At 34.5% G+C, this 15250-nt stretch overlaps 1 protein-coding gene across 1 annotated transcript in view; it reads right to left on the bottom strand.

Moving 5' to 3' along the window:
* Positions 1–192: 192 nt before the first annotated feature.
* LOC107995287 (cyclic AMP response element-binding protein A) overlaps positions 193–15250 on the bottom strand; it is a 37654-nt gene continuing 22596 nt past the window's right edge. The window contains exons 3-7 of the mRNA XM_017052685.3: positions 8343–8685; positions 7082–7404; positions 6303–6578; positions 5870–6013; positions 193–5123 (exon numbers count right to left, since the gene is read on the bottom strand). Coding sequence (XP_016908174.1) covers positions 4938–5123; positions 5870–6013; positions 6303–6578; positions 7082–7404; positions 8343–8685 — 1272 coding nt within the window. The 3' untranslated portion in view covers positions 193–4937. The remainder of the gene's footprint in view (positions 5124–5869; positions 6014–6302; positions 6579–7081; positions 7405–8342; positions 8686–15250) is intronic.

Genomic DNA, 15250 nt, shown 5'->3' with positions numbered 1-15250 from the left:
AATATTCCATAATTCATCGTATACAAAATTATAAATCGACAACGAAAGTTTCACATTAAATGGAATTCTATTATAACGTAGAATTCGCGTGAATAGAAGTTACGTCGTAATCGAGATTCAATCGAGAAAAATCCATTCGAATCCGATCACTAAACGTAATAAAATTAGCGGGATGAGAACACATAGCAAGAATATTAAGTCACATGTGTTTATTTCTTGTAGTACAACGTTCGAAATTAGTCGCAATGAGGTCACGTGTAACATCGTACACGTGGCTACCGCTGTACATCATCGTAATCGCGTAAAGACACTCGTCGGGATAATAGGATAAGTCGTCGCATAGCTAACACGTATATATATATAGTATATATATATATAGACTCTGTGGATAAATAATATAATGCATACGATATCGTAGAGAATGCGAATGCAACGAATGAATTTTACGAACGATTCATCGGGTTTTTCTCTCGCGATAAATGAGACCTAGTAAATGTATAATTCGCGCGTGTGTTGTGTATTATATCTCCTACCTCTCGGTGTATATAGGTTTGTAAATACGTGTATATTTAGTGTATACATATATTATCTGTTTATATGGAAATATTTTATGTATAGATATATATTTATATATATGTATATACACACACATATATATATATATATGATCATTTATATAAAGCTTCGTTCATAGAATATATTAAATTAACTCTTTCGCTTATATATTTTTTTTATTCTCGATAAAAACTGCGTTCAATTGGCATTTTTGTACACACGAAATTACGATCACCTACGTGCCAGGCTATGATTCTTATCTAACGATCCATGAGGTTTCCTCGCGTAAATTTACGCGATATTTCCACCAATAATGGTATAATGTGGGTACATGCACTTTTTCTTCTGAATAACATTTAGATGAAATGATATTTTTTTTCTTTTTTTCTTTTTGAATTTGAAAATATCAAGACAAATTATATCAAATACAGGCATCGATAAGCGATTGAACAAGGCAAGGGAGCCAATCGTAGCTTAAAAAGAGAGAGAAATAATATCCCCTTTAAAGAAACACTGTTAAGCACATCGGTCTTTAAGCCGGTAAGAATATCCACGTTCTGGGATATGCTTAGACGTAAGTAATTGATAGAGACTGAGTCAGTGTTATTTTTTTTACGCACTTTTTCACTTTTTCACCATGAATACGATATATTCACGACGTAAAAATAACGTAGAAATATGCTTCTGGAATAAGTTTATTGTAAACGCACGACACGACGGTTTGGTAAATTTTTTTTTAAGATTGATATTTTTTACTGTCTGTAAATTTTTTTTTTTTAACCTAAGAAAATCTTGAAATTTTAAAATTTCAATTTTCATTGCGTTTCCATTATAATATTTCGAATTCGGTTATTTGAATTAATCGAGCTGTGAAGAGATCATATTTAAAGTTTTCCCTCTGGTCGGTTTATACCGGATAGATAAGTTAATTGAAGTTCAAATCCAATTGAATCAAGGCTTGGATCAAAGCCATAAGCAATTTTTCACGCGATATCGCAAAATTGCGTGAGAAACCTCGATCGTGATCGAAAACGTTCGACGAAGGAATGAGAGATGCGCCATCAAATCCCTATTGGTCCCTGTAATTATTCTACAAAAGATCGTTCGAATCTTTATTTAATACGTTTAGTGCCATGAGAGTTAAATTTGTTTGCTCCCAAAATAATTTCTTTTATTTTCTTTTTTTAAAATACAAGACAATTGATTGTAGAAAAATTTTTTTTTATTATATTCCAATGAAAAATATTTTCCCAAAAACATGAAAAGTTAAAAAAAGGAATTAACTGTTTCTCTATTTTAACCAATAATTTTGCCAAAGATACATTATCAATTTATTTTACAAAAAAATATCTTTCAGATTTTAAACTGTACTGCCTAAAGCATATTTGTTATTGTTCAAACGATCCACTGAATCTGGCATAAAAATAGAATTTTCAGACGCCGAAGCTTCGTCCAACTTGGAGCTTGAAATAGCCAACTAAAGCAGGCAGAAACTATTTCATCATTTCTTAGAATTTTTCAAGCCAATCGTTCATTTCGAGTATAATCATTCTCCTTACGAAAACACATTCTAAAATTAGTTTTCTCTTATTTCTGATCAATAATAATATAGTATACAATTTTCTATTTTTCGTTAATTACAACATAGAAAGTATAATTTTGTCATATAATGATGATAAGTTTTAACTCACATGGCATTCGATGTGTTAATAAAATTTCTATTAGAAAAATTAATGAAACGGTATCGTTCGGATATTTTCTTCTTCTACGTGATTAATAATATATTTAAAAAGTTCATCCACTTTCGAAGATCGTCATTCGAAACGAATGGCAGCGCTTGTGTTCGAGACAAGAATTCTCTGCGAATCATTCGTCGATGCCTCTTTTAATCCTAATTTTGCACGATCGTGGACATTACCGATGATATTTGTACCTATTAGATATGGGAACACGAAAAAACATCATATCCCCTAAATCGAAATTCGACGATAAAATGCGAGTATGGAATATATAAAGTGCAATCTGATTCGTCGTAAAATTGCAAGATCTAATCTAACGTAAAATAAAATAAAATAGTCAAATATTTTCTCAAGAGTAGTTGGCCAACTAACTTTTTATTTACACAATTTTCTTCTAAAAAGATATATTTTTTTTTAAATTATTTTTGCACAAAAAGTTTTTCCAAACAATATTTCTTTGATAGGAAATAAATTTTCTCTTTCTCTTCGTAAATATTTTTTTTGGAACGAATTTCTTTTTCGAAACGAACATCTTCTGAAAAAAAGTTTGATCGAAAAAATATATTTCCCCTAATATCGAGAAGGAATTTTCTTTAAAAATGTATTATTTTTCAAAAATAATTCGATTAAAAATATATCGTTCGAAATTTCCCATTTCTCGAAAAATTTGTTTATCTCTTATCATTCCACGAATCAGATTGCACCTAGTATCATAGTAAAATAAAAACTATAAAATATTACTCCTATATATAATGTGGCGCATTCTTTGAAGAAAAAAATCGAAGTGATTGCACAGTGTTTTTCTTAAAACCACGATGAAACGAGCCATTATGGATGGCCAAGTAAATAAAATTTCTTTAACAAATATAATGTACAAATCTATATCTCGCGTTTAAAATATGCTAACTTATAAATAAGTTCTTAAATATATTTATATATATATATATATGATTTATATCTCAATCTATTCATATAATTTTCTCTCGAGAAAATAGGCGCAGACGATCATCGAATTTTTTTTATATAAAATATTTTTTTTAATCTTAATTAATTAATTAATTAATTACGCACCTCTGTTCGCTCTAAAATTATTCATTATCTATAATTCCTATACTTAACGCGATGAACATTCATCGTTTCAATTGTACGTCGTCTTATCATTATATATTTATTTCAACTACATCGTTCGTCACATTTCTAATTTTTATATTATTCGGACGAAAATCTAATATATCGAATATAAATTATCGATCGAATATCGATTGCGATCGATCGAAAAATGCATCGTTAAATATTTCGATAGTCGACGCGAACGTTCGTCTATCGCTATCTCGCTTCAAATTTAATCCTCGTCATTTGTTTTAATTATGAAACGTCCCATCGATGTCTATTTTAATTTCGTTTTCGTTTTTTAAAGTTCGAATTAAAAATCGATCGAACTTTGTTCATTTCGCTTTGCACGAAAAAAAGAAAAAAAAAAGAAAAGAAAATTATCTTCTTGAATATATTTTTAATTTTATCAAATTTAAATAGCGATTCTTAAAATATATACTTTTCGTTAAATGAATTGGAATATCTATTGAATGATCTATTTTTAATTAAATAAATATCAAAAATTTCTTGTTATTTTGGTCTCTCTTTATGGTAAGTCAAAAAATTTTTTGGTAATCTGATAATTAGAAAGAAGAAGAAAAAAACCAATGAGAAGAAGTTATTCACAAAAAGTTCATAATTTTTTAGTTCTTCAGTTTTTATAATTCTCGATCTCGACCATACTAAATCTACAAACAGATTAAAAATGTGCAAACCGTCTTGTGACGCGGAAAACTGAATTTCGATAAAGCTCGGAAAAATTCGGGCAACAACGAACGATTCTCTTGTCCGATTTCATCCGATTTAACCGATAATTCTTTGAAAACTAAATTTCCTCCAAACTTTTCATATCGATTCTCATTAAATTTGATTGATATCTTTATAACACAAGAATCGAAAATTAACAATAGTAACGATATTTTTCGATGATGAAAATTAAAAAAAAAAATGAAAAATTCAATTCATCGTTCGCGATGGAAGAATCATCGAGATTAGCGAATCAAGGCACTCCACGGTTGAATTGCACTCATCCCCGGATTCCTGTCCACGGAAACAGGAAGACGAGGCGGTCCAAGGCGAATATTTTATATCGGATTCTCGATTATCTACTCGATCCGCTACACACGAGGAAGACTTTACAGGAATGTAAAGGAATTGCACTGTTCCCTTGGAAAATATATAAATCCACGACATCTTTTGATCCCATACATATATATATATATATATGTATCAACTGCGTATAACTCGACAAAATGAAAAAAATGTTATGTCTGTGAAATCGTCGAATTATATATATATACATATATTACTGATTCAACGAAAGAAGTCGAGTGAATAACAATTTGAAAATTGTCCAAGGGTCAAAGTAAAACTATATAAGGATAAAGAACACTCGTAATTCAACGATGAGGAACACGTTCTGAGACCCTGGTTCCGGCCTCCAGTCTTTATAGAATCCTTTGGATCACTACGAGCGATAATATTTAATACGTGTCTTCTCGACTCAAGTCTTCGGCTTGGAGGAAGAGGATTTAATGTTTATTTTCGCGTCTACGAGTTTTGCAGCTGAAGCAGGGCTTGAAGACGTTGAAGTTCTTTCAGTAATTCGCGATTCTTGTCCTCCAGGGCTGTTAGCCTGTCCCTGTACGAGGAATTCTCGTTTGTGAGCATGGTGACACGTCTTTCTAATCCGTCCATGTACTCCTTTTTCTTCCGTCGAGACTCCTGAGCCGATATCTGTAACACGAGGCAGCCGATCATGCGTCGAGTTTCGCAGTCCTCGTCGGTGTTGATTGCGTTATCGATTATTCGTTAAATTTTTAAATACGTGTAAAGAGATTCTTAATAAGTAATTTCTGGTACGAGCAATTTGGACATTATTATTAGCTTTTGTTAAAAATCTAAAAAAAAAATGAGCTTTTCAGAATGTAATTTATTTTTGATAAATAAACATTTCGATACTTTCTTTATTTTTTCGTATTCTCAATTTGCCGTTTGATGAGTAAAAATATGTAAATATCACATCGATTGTGTAAATAGAACGGAATTATGATTAAAAAAGGAGAAAAAATTGCTCCAAGATATTTATAAATAAGGATTAATGAAAAATTATGTAAGAAAATATACGTAAATACGTGTGCACCAATACCGATACTATGTTTATCTATCGTGAATGATAAAAGAGAAGGACGTTTTTTTGCCCACATTTGGTAATTTTAACGAGCACTCAAAGTGTTAAGTATCTTCTTTTAGACGATGACTCATAAATAGGGAAAACAGAATAGAATCAAAAAAATGAATAGCACGTTTGCTTTTACGTAATCGTTGTCGTCGACCTTGAAGCGTTTATAAATGCACAATTTTGAAAGCTTAATTTCTCTCTTTTTTTTTTCTTTTTCCTTTTCTCACTTAATCCCTATTCACAAAATTTATCGTAAATTTATTGCCTAATTACTCGAGTTTTTTAACGTCGGAAAACTCACCTTGTTCTTAATTTTCCTGCGAACTTTCTTCAACGACTTTTCTTCCTGCTTCGTTAGTGGTAATTTTGTTGGAACAGGGTAACCTTCCGCGATCAATGTCCGCTTTTCCTCTTCCGTCAATGTTAACACTCCCGTCGATCCTTTCTGCAAACCAATCAATTTCACACTACGTCACAAATACGTATCCATCTTCTTCCCTATTTCAATTCCCCATTTATCGATCGACCGACAACTTACTTACAAATTCAAAGGACTAATTTTTCGAAAACACCTTTTCATTGAACATATTTTGAGAAATACCAAACATTTGCGTCTCGACGCAACAAACAAATTTCGTATGCATTCGAGAAATGTTAATCTCGATCGATTAATCCCAGGATCACGTTTATCGGTTAATTAAAAAAGAAAAAGAAAGAAACGTTTTCGGGCTAACCGGTTGGCAGGAAATCAAGGGTGTGTGGATGGGCTGTCTGGTGGTGTGCGTGGTGTTGGTGATGTAAAGCCTGGGCGTGAGCATGCCCCTGAGATTCTGTGCGTGCGCGGAGCTCTGGGAATCTCGGCGTTCCGGCGAGCAGGAAGCGGAAGCGGTGCCCTCGCTGTCGGAACTCGCGCTGCTCGGAGGCGTCGGCGGCAGACCCTGCCTGGACGCGCGGAGATCCGCCTGCTTCACGTCGCTCGCCTCCCCGTTATACTCCTCCACCTCCATACCCTGTGACACGGATAGTTCCATCTCTTTTTTTAACTCCTTCTTAAAACTTGAAACAGATAATTCAGTTTACTGTAATTCCTCGATACTTTAATTTGATTCTCCCAATTCTGAGACGTTTTCAATATCTGCTTGTGTACAAATTTTAATTTGGGATCTATTTTTAGTCGGACAGTCAGTTTCTAACACGTGTCATTATTACATTCCTGTATTGATATTGTTTCGATCTAAATGATAATTAACTACGATTCGGTGTTTGGCGTCATCTGTTGGAACAGGTGTTCGTTCACACCGATGAATAACCGGTGAAATATTTTGCGTTTGGAAATAGTTGGCCATATAAACAATTATTATTATCAATGTTTTCGAAAACTTGTGCAAAAACATCTCTAATTAAACATCGTTAAATTTTATCGGGCAGCGTGTAAATATTCCAAATTTTTAGAAATTGGACGAATAAAATTGAAAAAAAAAAAGAGAGAGAGAATAATGAAACGACGAAGCACCTGATAAAATTCATCGTCATCTTCCTCGCTGTCGCTTGTCTGCGACATGTGATTCTTGGAGAAATGAAGACTCTGAGGAAACACCATGGTTATCGTATTTTTTTCGTCGACTATTGTCGTCGTTTGACACGATTCCGATGGGCTGCTAGGCGCGCTGATCGGCTCTCCTTTGATCTCGCTGCACTCCACGTCTTCAGGTACTATGTTGTTCCTTCTCTTTAGGATAATCGTTGAGGTAGAGGACGTGGACGACGACGAGGACAGGTCGTCGCGTCCGGACGCGGTGTTCATCGAGATCGCCGGGAAACATTCCTCCTCCATGTCTGGAAATCGAAATGCAGTCCTTCGTTTTAAATAGTGCAAATTCTTTGGTTACATTCGACACAATATGTGACAAGTTTTATTTGAGAGAACGAGAGATTACGTGTGTGCTATTTCGAATCGAAGAGACATGCGTGCACGCAACGAGATCTCGAGTAAATTAATTGCAAGGAAGGCCATCATATGCTACTGATATACCATTACGAGATAAGAATGGTATAAAAAGTTAATGGAAGAACAACATGTGTATGTGAATGAATCTGTATTATGATCCGTGTGTATATTTGAACAGTTTATAAATTTGAATATTTTTGTTAAAGGGAATCAAAGTGTAATTAAAAAAAAATTAATACTCCAATGTTATATATATTCGTTATCCTTCTAAAAGAAGATAAAAATTGACGAGAATCACTTGTTATAGAAGATTGCCTTTCAATTGCACGGATTTCCATCGAATTAGCAATATTATCAGGCTCCTGTTACTTCTGTAACTTTATACTTTCCCCTGTTAGAGATTCTGTTATGGAGAGGACGGTATGATATATGTATACGTATTATTGTGCATTAGCATCGTTCCATTGGACGTGATGCACTGTAACGATGTCAGGGAAGAGATTCTTGAAAGTTGAGTGTGGGAAAGGTGAGCAATAGATTCTTGCGGCTTCACGTTGCGCCGAGTACGATGAGGATTATTAATAAATTTGTAATATTAGAAATTTCTACGCTGTAAAAGGAAAATGGCGTGAAAAATTGGTAATGATTTGTTGTGATATTGCAATTTGTTTGATAATCATTTAAACATACATATTGACACATCGATATTTCCAAATTAATTGATATATACAGAGACAAAAATTTCCTATCAAATCGGCTATGATTTAATAATAAAATTGCTGATTAAATTAAAAATCCTCCAAGGCGTTAATTTACCAGATCTTACCATCGATTCTGCTTCGAATGTCCAACGATTTATGGTGATCCATGTTAGTAGAATCGATGGAGTTGGAACTGTTTGCGGAGAGGGAAGCGCCAACCCTGTCGGCGGACGATCCGGAATTAGGCGTGTGAGGGTTGGCACCGGGTGTCGCGGGGCTTGGAGGGGGGCTCGACGTCAACAGGCTGTAATTGTGCTCGGACTTGATCGGTCGTGGACCTCCAAGGGCGGCATCCGTCATCAAACGATCCCTCAACACCACTCCCTGCGAGGATTTATCCCGCACGATCAACCCATGGTTGCCCCATTCTTCTTCTTTGGTCCCCATTAGAACGTCCTGGCCCAGGGCCTGCCAGAAAGAAAAGAGATCGTTGAAAATTATCGATATGGATAGAATATTCTTAGAATTTTTAGAAATCGTAAAAAACGTATATTGTTGCAAAGACTTTAAACTTTCACCGACCCGTGCTCGCTCTCTTTGTTTCGACCCACTAATGGTAATCCTATTATCTCGGGTTTAATTTTCCGCTTCAAAATTTCATTACCAACAATTGGCACGATATGTCTTTTTCAACACTCAATTTACCATCTTTCCTCAATCTTCTTGATAAAAATCCTTCCTTTTCCCCCAAAAAAAACCAAAAGAAACCACGAAGTCACGTATTACTTCGAAGATGGACCAATGGACCATCCTCTTCCATCGATCAATTCCACTAAATCTCCTTTCCCCAAGAAACCAAATCTCTACGCATAAAATTAGACCAAATATCATCTAACACTCTCTCATCGATGAAAAGATTCTCATTTCTGTTAGATAAGAGACCATTCTCTCCCACCAATTTTTCTCTTCCCCACTTTCCAAAATCTCTATACACATAAAACCACAAGAGACCAAATGCTATCTCATCGATGGAAAGATTCTCATTTCTCTTGCACAGATAACAGGCCATTCTCTTCCACCAATTCCATTGTTCTTTCTCATTTCTTTCCCCCCCGGTATCTAAAAATTATAAGAAACCAAGCAGTGGATCGGCTCTCTCCCATTAAGAAAGCTAGCTGATCTCTGTTGCAGTCGCAAGTTCCGCTGGGACAGAAGCGGAAATGGAAGGAGCGCGACCGTTCGAGACTGTCAATGGCTGTCGAAGGTGTCAAGGACCCCGGCGTCTAAAATCGTGTACGCGCTCGAAGCGGTCACGCTTGCCTCGACGACCAAGGAGAAGGGCACGAGTCGAACCGGTCAAGTTGAAGGTCGAAGTGAACGAGCGCAGCTTCTAGTGGCCCTTCTCCCAGATGGGGGGCCCTTCGAGCCTTGGCAATGCGGAACTGTCCGAGTCAAGGTCAACGCGCAAGGTTCTCCTCTTTTCTCGTCTTTCTTTTTTTCTCTCAACGAGGTAAACGAGGATTCGTTTCACTCGTGTTTGGCAGTATAGAATAGTCGAGGGAGGAGGGAAATTTCTGTGGTTCCAAAGTTTCCAAACGATGAATTTTAGAGGAAGCAGTTTAGAATTGGAAGATCAGGTTTACGTTTTTGAAGAGATTTTAGAGTTTGTTGGGATTTAGACTGATTTTGGGGTTTGCTGATGTTTGTCCAGTTTTATCGTAGGCATTAAAGATAGTAAAAAGAAGTTTTAGAAATGGACTCTTAAAAAGTTTAATACTTTTTTTTTGGAAAGATCAGAAAGTAATTGTAGATATATTTTTCAGTCAAAGTGGAACATAAAATTTCGATTGATATTAACGATAATTCCCGCTTTTCATCATGAATATTAATGTCGAGAGCAACGAGAAAGTTCAAGTACAAGATTCTTTTTTAACTTTCTATAATATTTTTTTCATCGATGAAGGGAGGACGAGGACTTGTAGTAAGTAACTTAAATCTTCCAATCTCTTTTCTTTTCTTTTTCTACGACATATTCATTTGAGCAAAATAAATTTACTCGAAAATTTGTTCCTCGATGATGAATAATTTTGCATGAAATTCAATAGCATTATATCATGAGCGAACTTCTGTTATATTTTGCTGGTCGGTTGCGAAAATCTTGGTTTTATCAGAGCAGATACCGTTACACGTGATTGCGTTACATAGATGCAAGAAGAAAGATATTCTCGGTCTCCGGTTCGAAAGTCCGTATATAATGTAACTCTAAAAGTGAAACGTACAAGACGTTTCAAAAATAATTTAGCGACCAGCACGGACGTTAAATTATATTTATCACGAGATAAGGAACGACAAAAATGAAAGACAATGAAATAAAATCGAATTCATCTTGAATTTAGTGCGCGTGAACCATCATCATCGATTTGAGAAATTAAATTCTTTCTATAAAATAATCATTAATAAAATACTTCCACTATGAATATAATTTTAACAACAATTTATTCGCATAAAAACGTATTCTTCACAGCTGTGATAAAGCGAATAAAGTAAGTAAAATTGCGTAACGACGTTATTTTCGACAAGTAAAAAAAAAGTCGCACGTTTCCAACGATAATTACGATGAAAAATTTCACAGAAAAGAAATCAATTTTATTCGTCCCTGGCCAATACCATCCTACGAATAAATGGCAATACATTCGCCTTAAAGAAACGATTCGACATATTGAACAAAAGAGCACTGGAAACAATCGTGACTCGGTTCGTTCGTAATACCATTCATTCTTTCCGTATCTTCATCATTTGTTTCACGTCGCGGGTTCTGCACTTTCCTCCCACTCGTTATGGGTCGTTTCTCTAACAGAGGCAGAGGAAAACAAAGCTTGTGATTTTCCAGAACCGAGACAATTATTCTGCCCTAGACAATTAACCAACCTGGGACCGTGGCTCTGTGACACTTTTTCAACATCCTTTTCCTTAAACAGAGTTGAAGCATTAACCAGAGTTAAAGTTGAAAAATTTCGATCGAAGTTGCTTTGAGAGATTACTAAAACTTGTGATACATTTGCGATTTTTATTATCGTCTCGAATTAACTTCAAATCATCACTGTTTTCCAAGTTGTATCGATTGCACAGACTATGCTGTTCTTCCTCGAGTCAGAGAAAAATAAATTGGAAAGGATAAAGGACAAATAGAATGATGGAGTTAGAAGTTGTTATAAGAATTGAATTTTATCGAATAATTTTTTTATTAAATAAATGTTTGAACTTATGGGTGCCAACCCGTGAAGATTACTTTTTCCTTGGATGCAGAGAATCGTGATGCAATAAACATTGAAGGAGAATCGTTCCTTTTTTTTTCATTCAATTGACAGAAAAGAAAACGTTCAAAAGAATAATAACAAGTGAGAAAAACGAGGAAGAAACGAGAAAGAAAACAAAGAAATATTCGTCAAGGAATTTAACCGCAGAATAGGAAATAAGAAAATACGATAAAACAAGAAAACGGATTTTTAAATTACAATCGTGGAACTGTTGGCAGAGAAGATATAAAAGATATAGAAAATAATAGAAATATAATAAAATCTAGCCAAAAAGAAAGAAAAAGAAAGGAAGAAAATTTCTCCAGTCCTTCTGGTCCAGCCCTTTTCCAATTTTCCAAAGGAGAAATGCTCGAAAGCAACCGGTTCGGTTGCCAACTGCGAACTGACACGTTCAACGACTGGATTCACGAGATCTGTTGCGCTTCAGCAATGCGGAACTCGAGCCCAAGGTCGCGACACTAGTCTTCCTTCTCTATCTCGAACGTTCCACTCTTTCCACATCGCACTCTTTCTCCTCTTCGTGCTCCTTCTACCCTCTTTGTCTGGTTTTCCGTTATGCTTGGAATCGCAGCATCGCCGTTTATCCGCGATTTCACTTCCGCCGGAAGCGACCCGATAACGGCCCATTTTCCGCGAAAACTTTTCCTCGAGAAAACGGTTTTTCCCCTCGGATTTTTCGCGTATTTATATACATCGATTCGGGAAAAGCTACTTCTCGGGAAGAGTATTAAAGAAATTTGAGAAAAGAAATTATTTTTGAATACAATTATCTTCGTGAATTAAAAATATCGAATATCTCGTTCTCGTTTTTTAATTTCACTTTTGAAAACGGAACAAACATTATTTCAATCTTTTCTCGTAATTATATCAATATTGATTATTCGTTAAATGAATATGTTATGTATATCAAGTTGAATAACAACAAGAATAGGAAATATATTCTTATTTTTTCCAAAATGAAAGATTCTTTTGGAAAATCAATTTATCCAATTAACTCTTTTGGACAGTGCATTATTTTTCTCTACTTTTTTAAATTATTAAATTGCATCTACATATCGAAAATATTAATTATAATATTTTAATAATAATTGAACAAAAGTCCGAATTGAAAATTAATAGACAATCAACAATTTGCCGTATCAAACAAAAATAAGTTCCAATTAAAGACCACCTGTTCTTTTACGAAGTCACGGTTCAATAATCCCCAATTACAGTTATCCTAACTAACTTAATCAACCACGAACAACGTCGTCGAATATTCAAAATTCACGTTTCCACCGGATTTCTAATTCGATCGTAAATAAACCATTTGTAATTATAAATCGATCGTTCTTCGTTTATTAATTTAAAAAAAGAAGAAAAGAATTAAATAAAATCAGTAGTATTGAAAATATAATCCTACTCTTTGAACAATCTTTCGAGGATAAAATCGATTCTAGAAGTAAAAAGAAAAACGCAAAATAGAACAGAAACGTCTCAACGAATTTCAACAGCTTATATAAAATAAGCCTTGATCGATATTTTTATATATCAACTTTCCCACTCGTTCCCTTGGTCTCCAGAATCGATTTACCAAAGGTGAAATATATTAAACGCGCGCGCATACCTCGATTCTCTAATTTGTCAGTCAGTAATTAAAAAACAAAAAACAGAAAAGAAAGATTGGCGAGAAAGTAATTGTTGCCGTCGTTTCGAAATCGGTATTAATTCGAGGAGCGGTACGAGAAGTGGAAGAGCCGGCTCAGCTATTTTCCCCTACAGTTATTTCGCTGGGTAAGCCCCGTTCATGTCATTGCCTTCGCGAAACAGTAGAAATCTATGGTTGCTAACTGGTAATTTCCGCTTGCGACAAATCATTTTTCTTTCTGGCAAAGCGGACTCCTCTCTTGCCTTCAACGACGATCAGAACGGTAATCGAAAGTCACGTTTTCTATTCGTACACGAAACTTTGTTTTGTGCCGCGTACCTTTTTTAAGAAATCGTAAAATTTTCTAAAGCCGCGGTGAAAATAATAGGCAACAAGTTGAGGAACAAGATAAACCGCTCGCCAATTCAATATAAATTATCCATCCAATCAATTTCTTTATTACAATTCTCTAGTTGTACACATCGCTGCGTACAATTAAAATTATCCAAAATTTATTTATACGCAACTTTCTCTATTTACATTTTTTAAAAAGGAACCAATTTCCAGCCTACTTTTCAATATTACTTACACGATGTTATTCAATAACGTTATTAAAAGAACAGATATTCCTGATCTCGATAAGTTCATTCCTCAAGAGTGATCCCTTTGCCGAGTTTCAGAATGGAATTTCTGAAGAGAAGAATTTCACGCGAGACGACTGTCTTGTGGACTACGTTTTTTCTTTCTCTTTTCTTTTCGGATAAACGCGTTTTCTTCCCCAACGATTTTCCCTCTTCTGATGGAAGGCATCGATCGACCAGAGCATAATGTATTAGATGACTATCGAGGACGCGGTTCGCGTAAAAAGTCGATATACGGTCGGGTCACGTTCACGGTTGTTCGAAAAGCACCGGTAACGTTCGAGTCGCGAGCAATCGATACTCTCTCCGCGGCTCAGAGTACATTAATTATAATATATTAACGACGCTGCCAATTGTGATATTGGGAACGAGGGAAACGTCGAATGTTTGAATCGTTTTTTCGTCGCTGATTCGTCTGAGGTTTCAGAGATATTTTTTTTTTTAGGAGAAGGAGAATTGAGAGATAAGGAGAATTAAAATTAAAAAATTGTAATTTTCGTGTCTTTGTTATTTACGACCGACGATCTTGGAGTTTCGTATAATTTATTAAACTTCTTCTTCGACGTAGAGAAGAATTTTGAATATGGAATTTTTAGAGAGAAAGAGAGAGAAAAACTTTCATGCGCTTTAAAACTTTCTGTTTGTTCAGACTCGTTGTTTATTCAATTTTCAACATTTTTCGAATTTTTCTGCTAAATGGCAGATCGAGTAGGATTTACGAGAAACATTTACAACTTCTTTTACATTTGGATTAACTTTTTTTTTACTTAAATAATTACCTCAAAAAAGAGAAAAAAGAAAAGAGGTATAACTTTTGGATACGTTCATCACCTTTACTCGAAGAAAATAAACAGTCAATTTCTTATATTTATTTTAAGAATCGTTCATATTGATTCATACCTTGCAGAAGAAATAAGAAGATTAATAGGCGAAATAATTAATCCGCGAATAAAATTTAAATCGTTGATTGATATGTAATCGACCTGTTTATATAATAGTTGAAGATAAAACAAGAAAAATAATAAAGAGAAAAATATTGCATAATCGTATTCCGCGAACTCTTCATCCTAAGTTTTGCCGCTTTACTAGTTAAATATTTATTCGTTTTGTATAAAGAGAAAAGGATATCTAACGATCGATAATACACATTTTGCGATATTAAATTTCTTGAAAATTGAATGCAACGACAATTAATATTTATCGTTGGAATAATATTATATCTGTAATATTATATTATATATTTTATAATCGTGAAAAGTGTGCGATCTTTTCTCTCTTTTTTTTTTTTTTTTTTTTTCTTAAACATAAGGAGATGGATAAAATGCTTGTTAATTATCATTGATTATTAGATTAACTCGAGAGATAAGAACGACAATAAAACTCGTATTTCTTATTTTTTTCGATACGAAAAAAAATTACGTAACGAAATCATCACGTTTTATAAAACC

Source organism: Apis cerana, linkage group LG8 (assembly GCF_029169275.1).
Source record: "Apis cerana isolate GH-2021 linkage group LG8, AcerK_1.0, whole genome shotgun sequence".
Taxonomy (NCBI): Eukaryota; Metazoa; Arthropoda; class Insecta; order Hymenoptera; family Apidae; genus Apis; species Apis cerana.
This window is presented reverse-complemented; position numbering and strand designations above follow the sequence as displayed.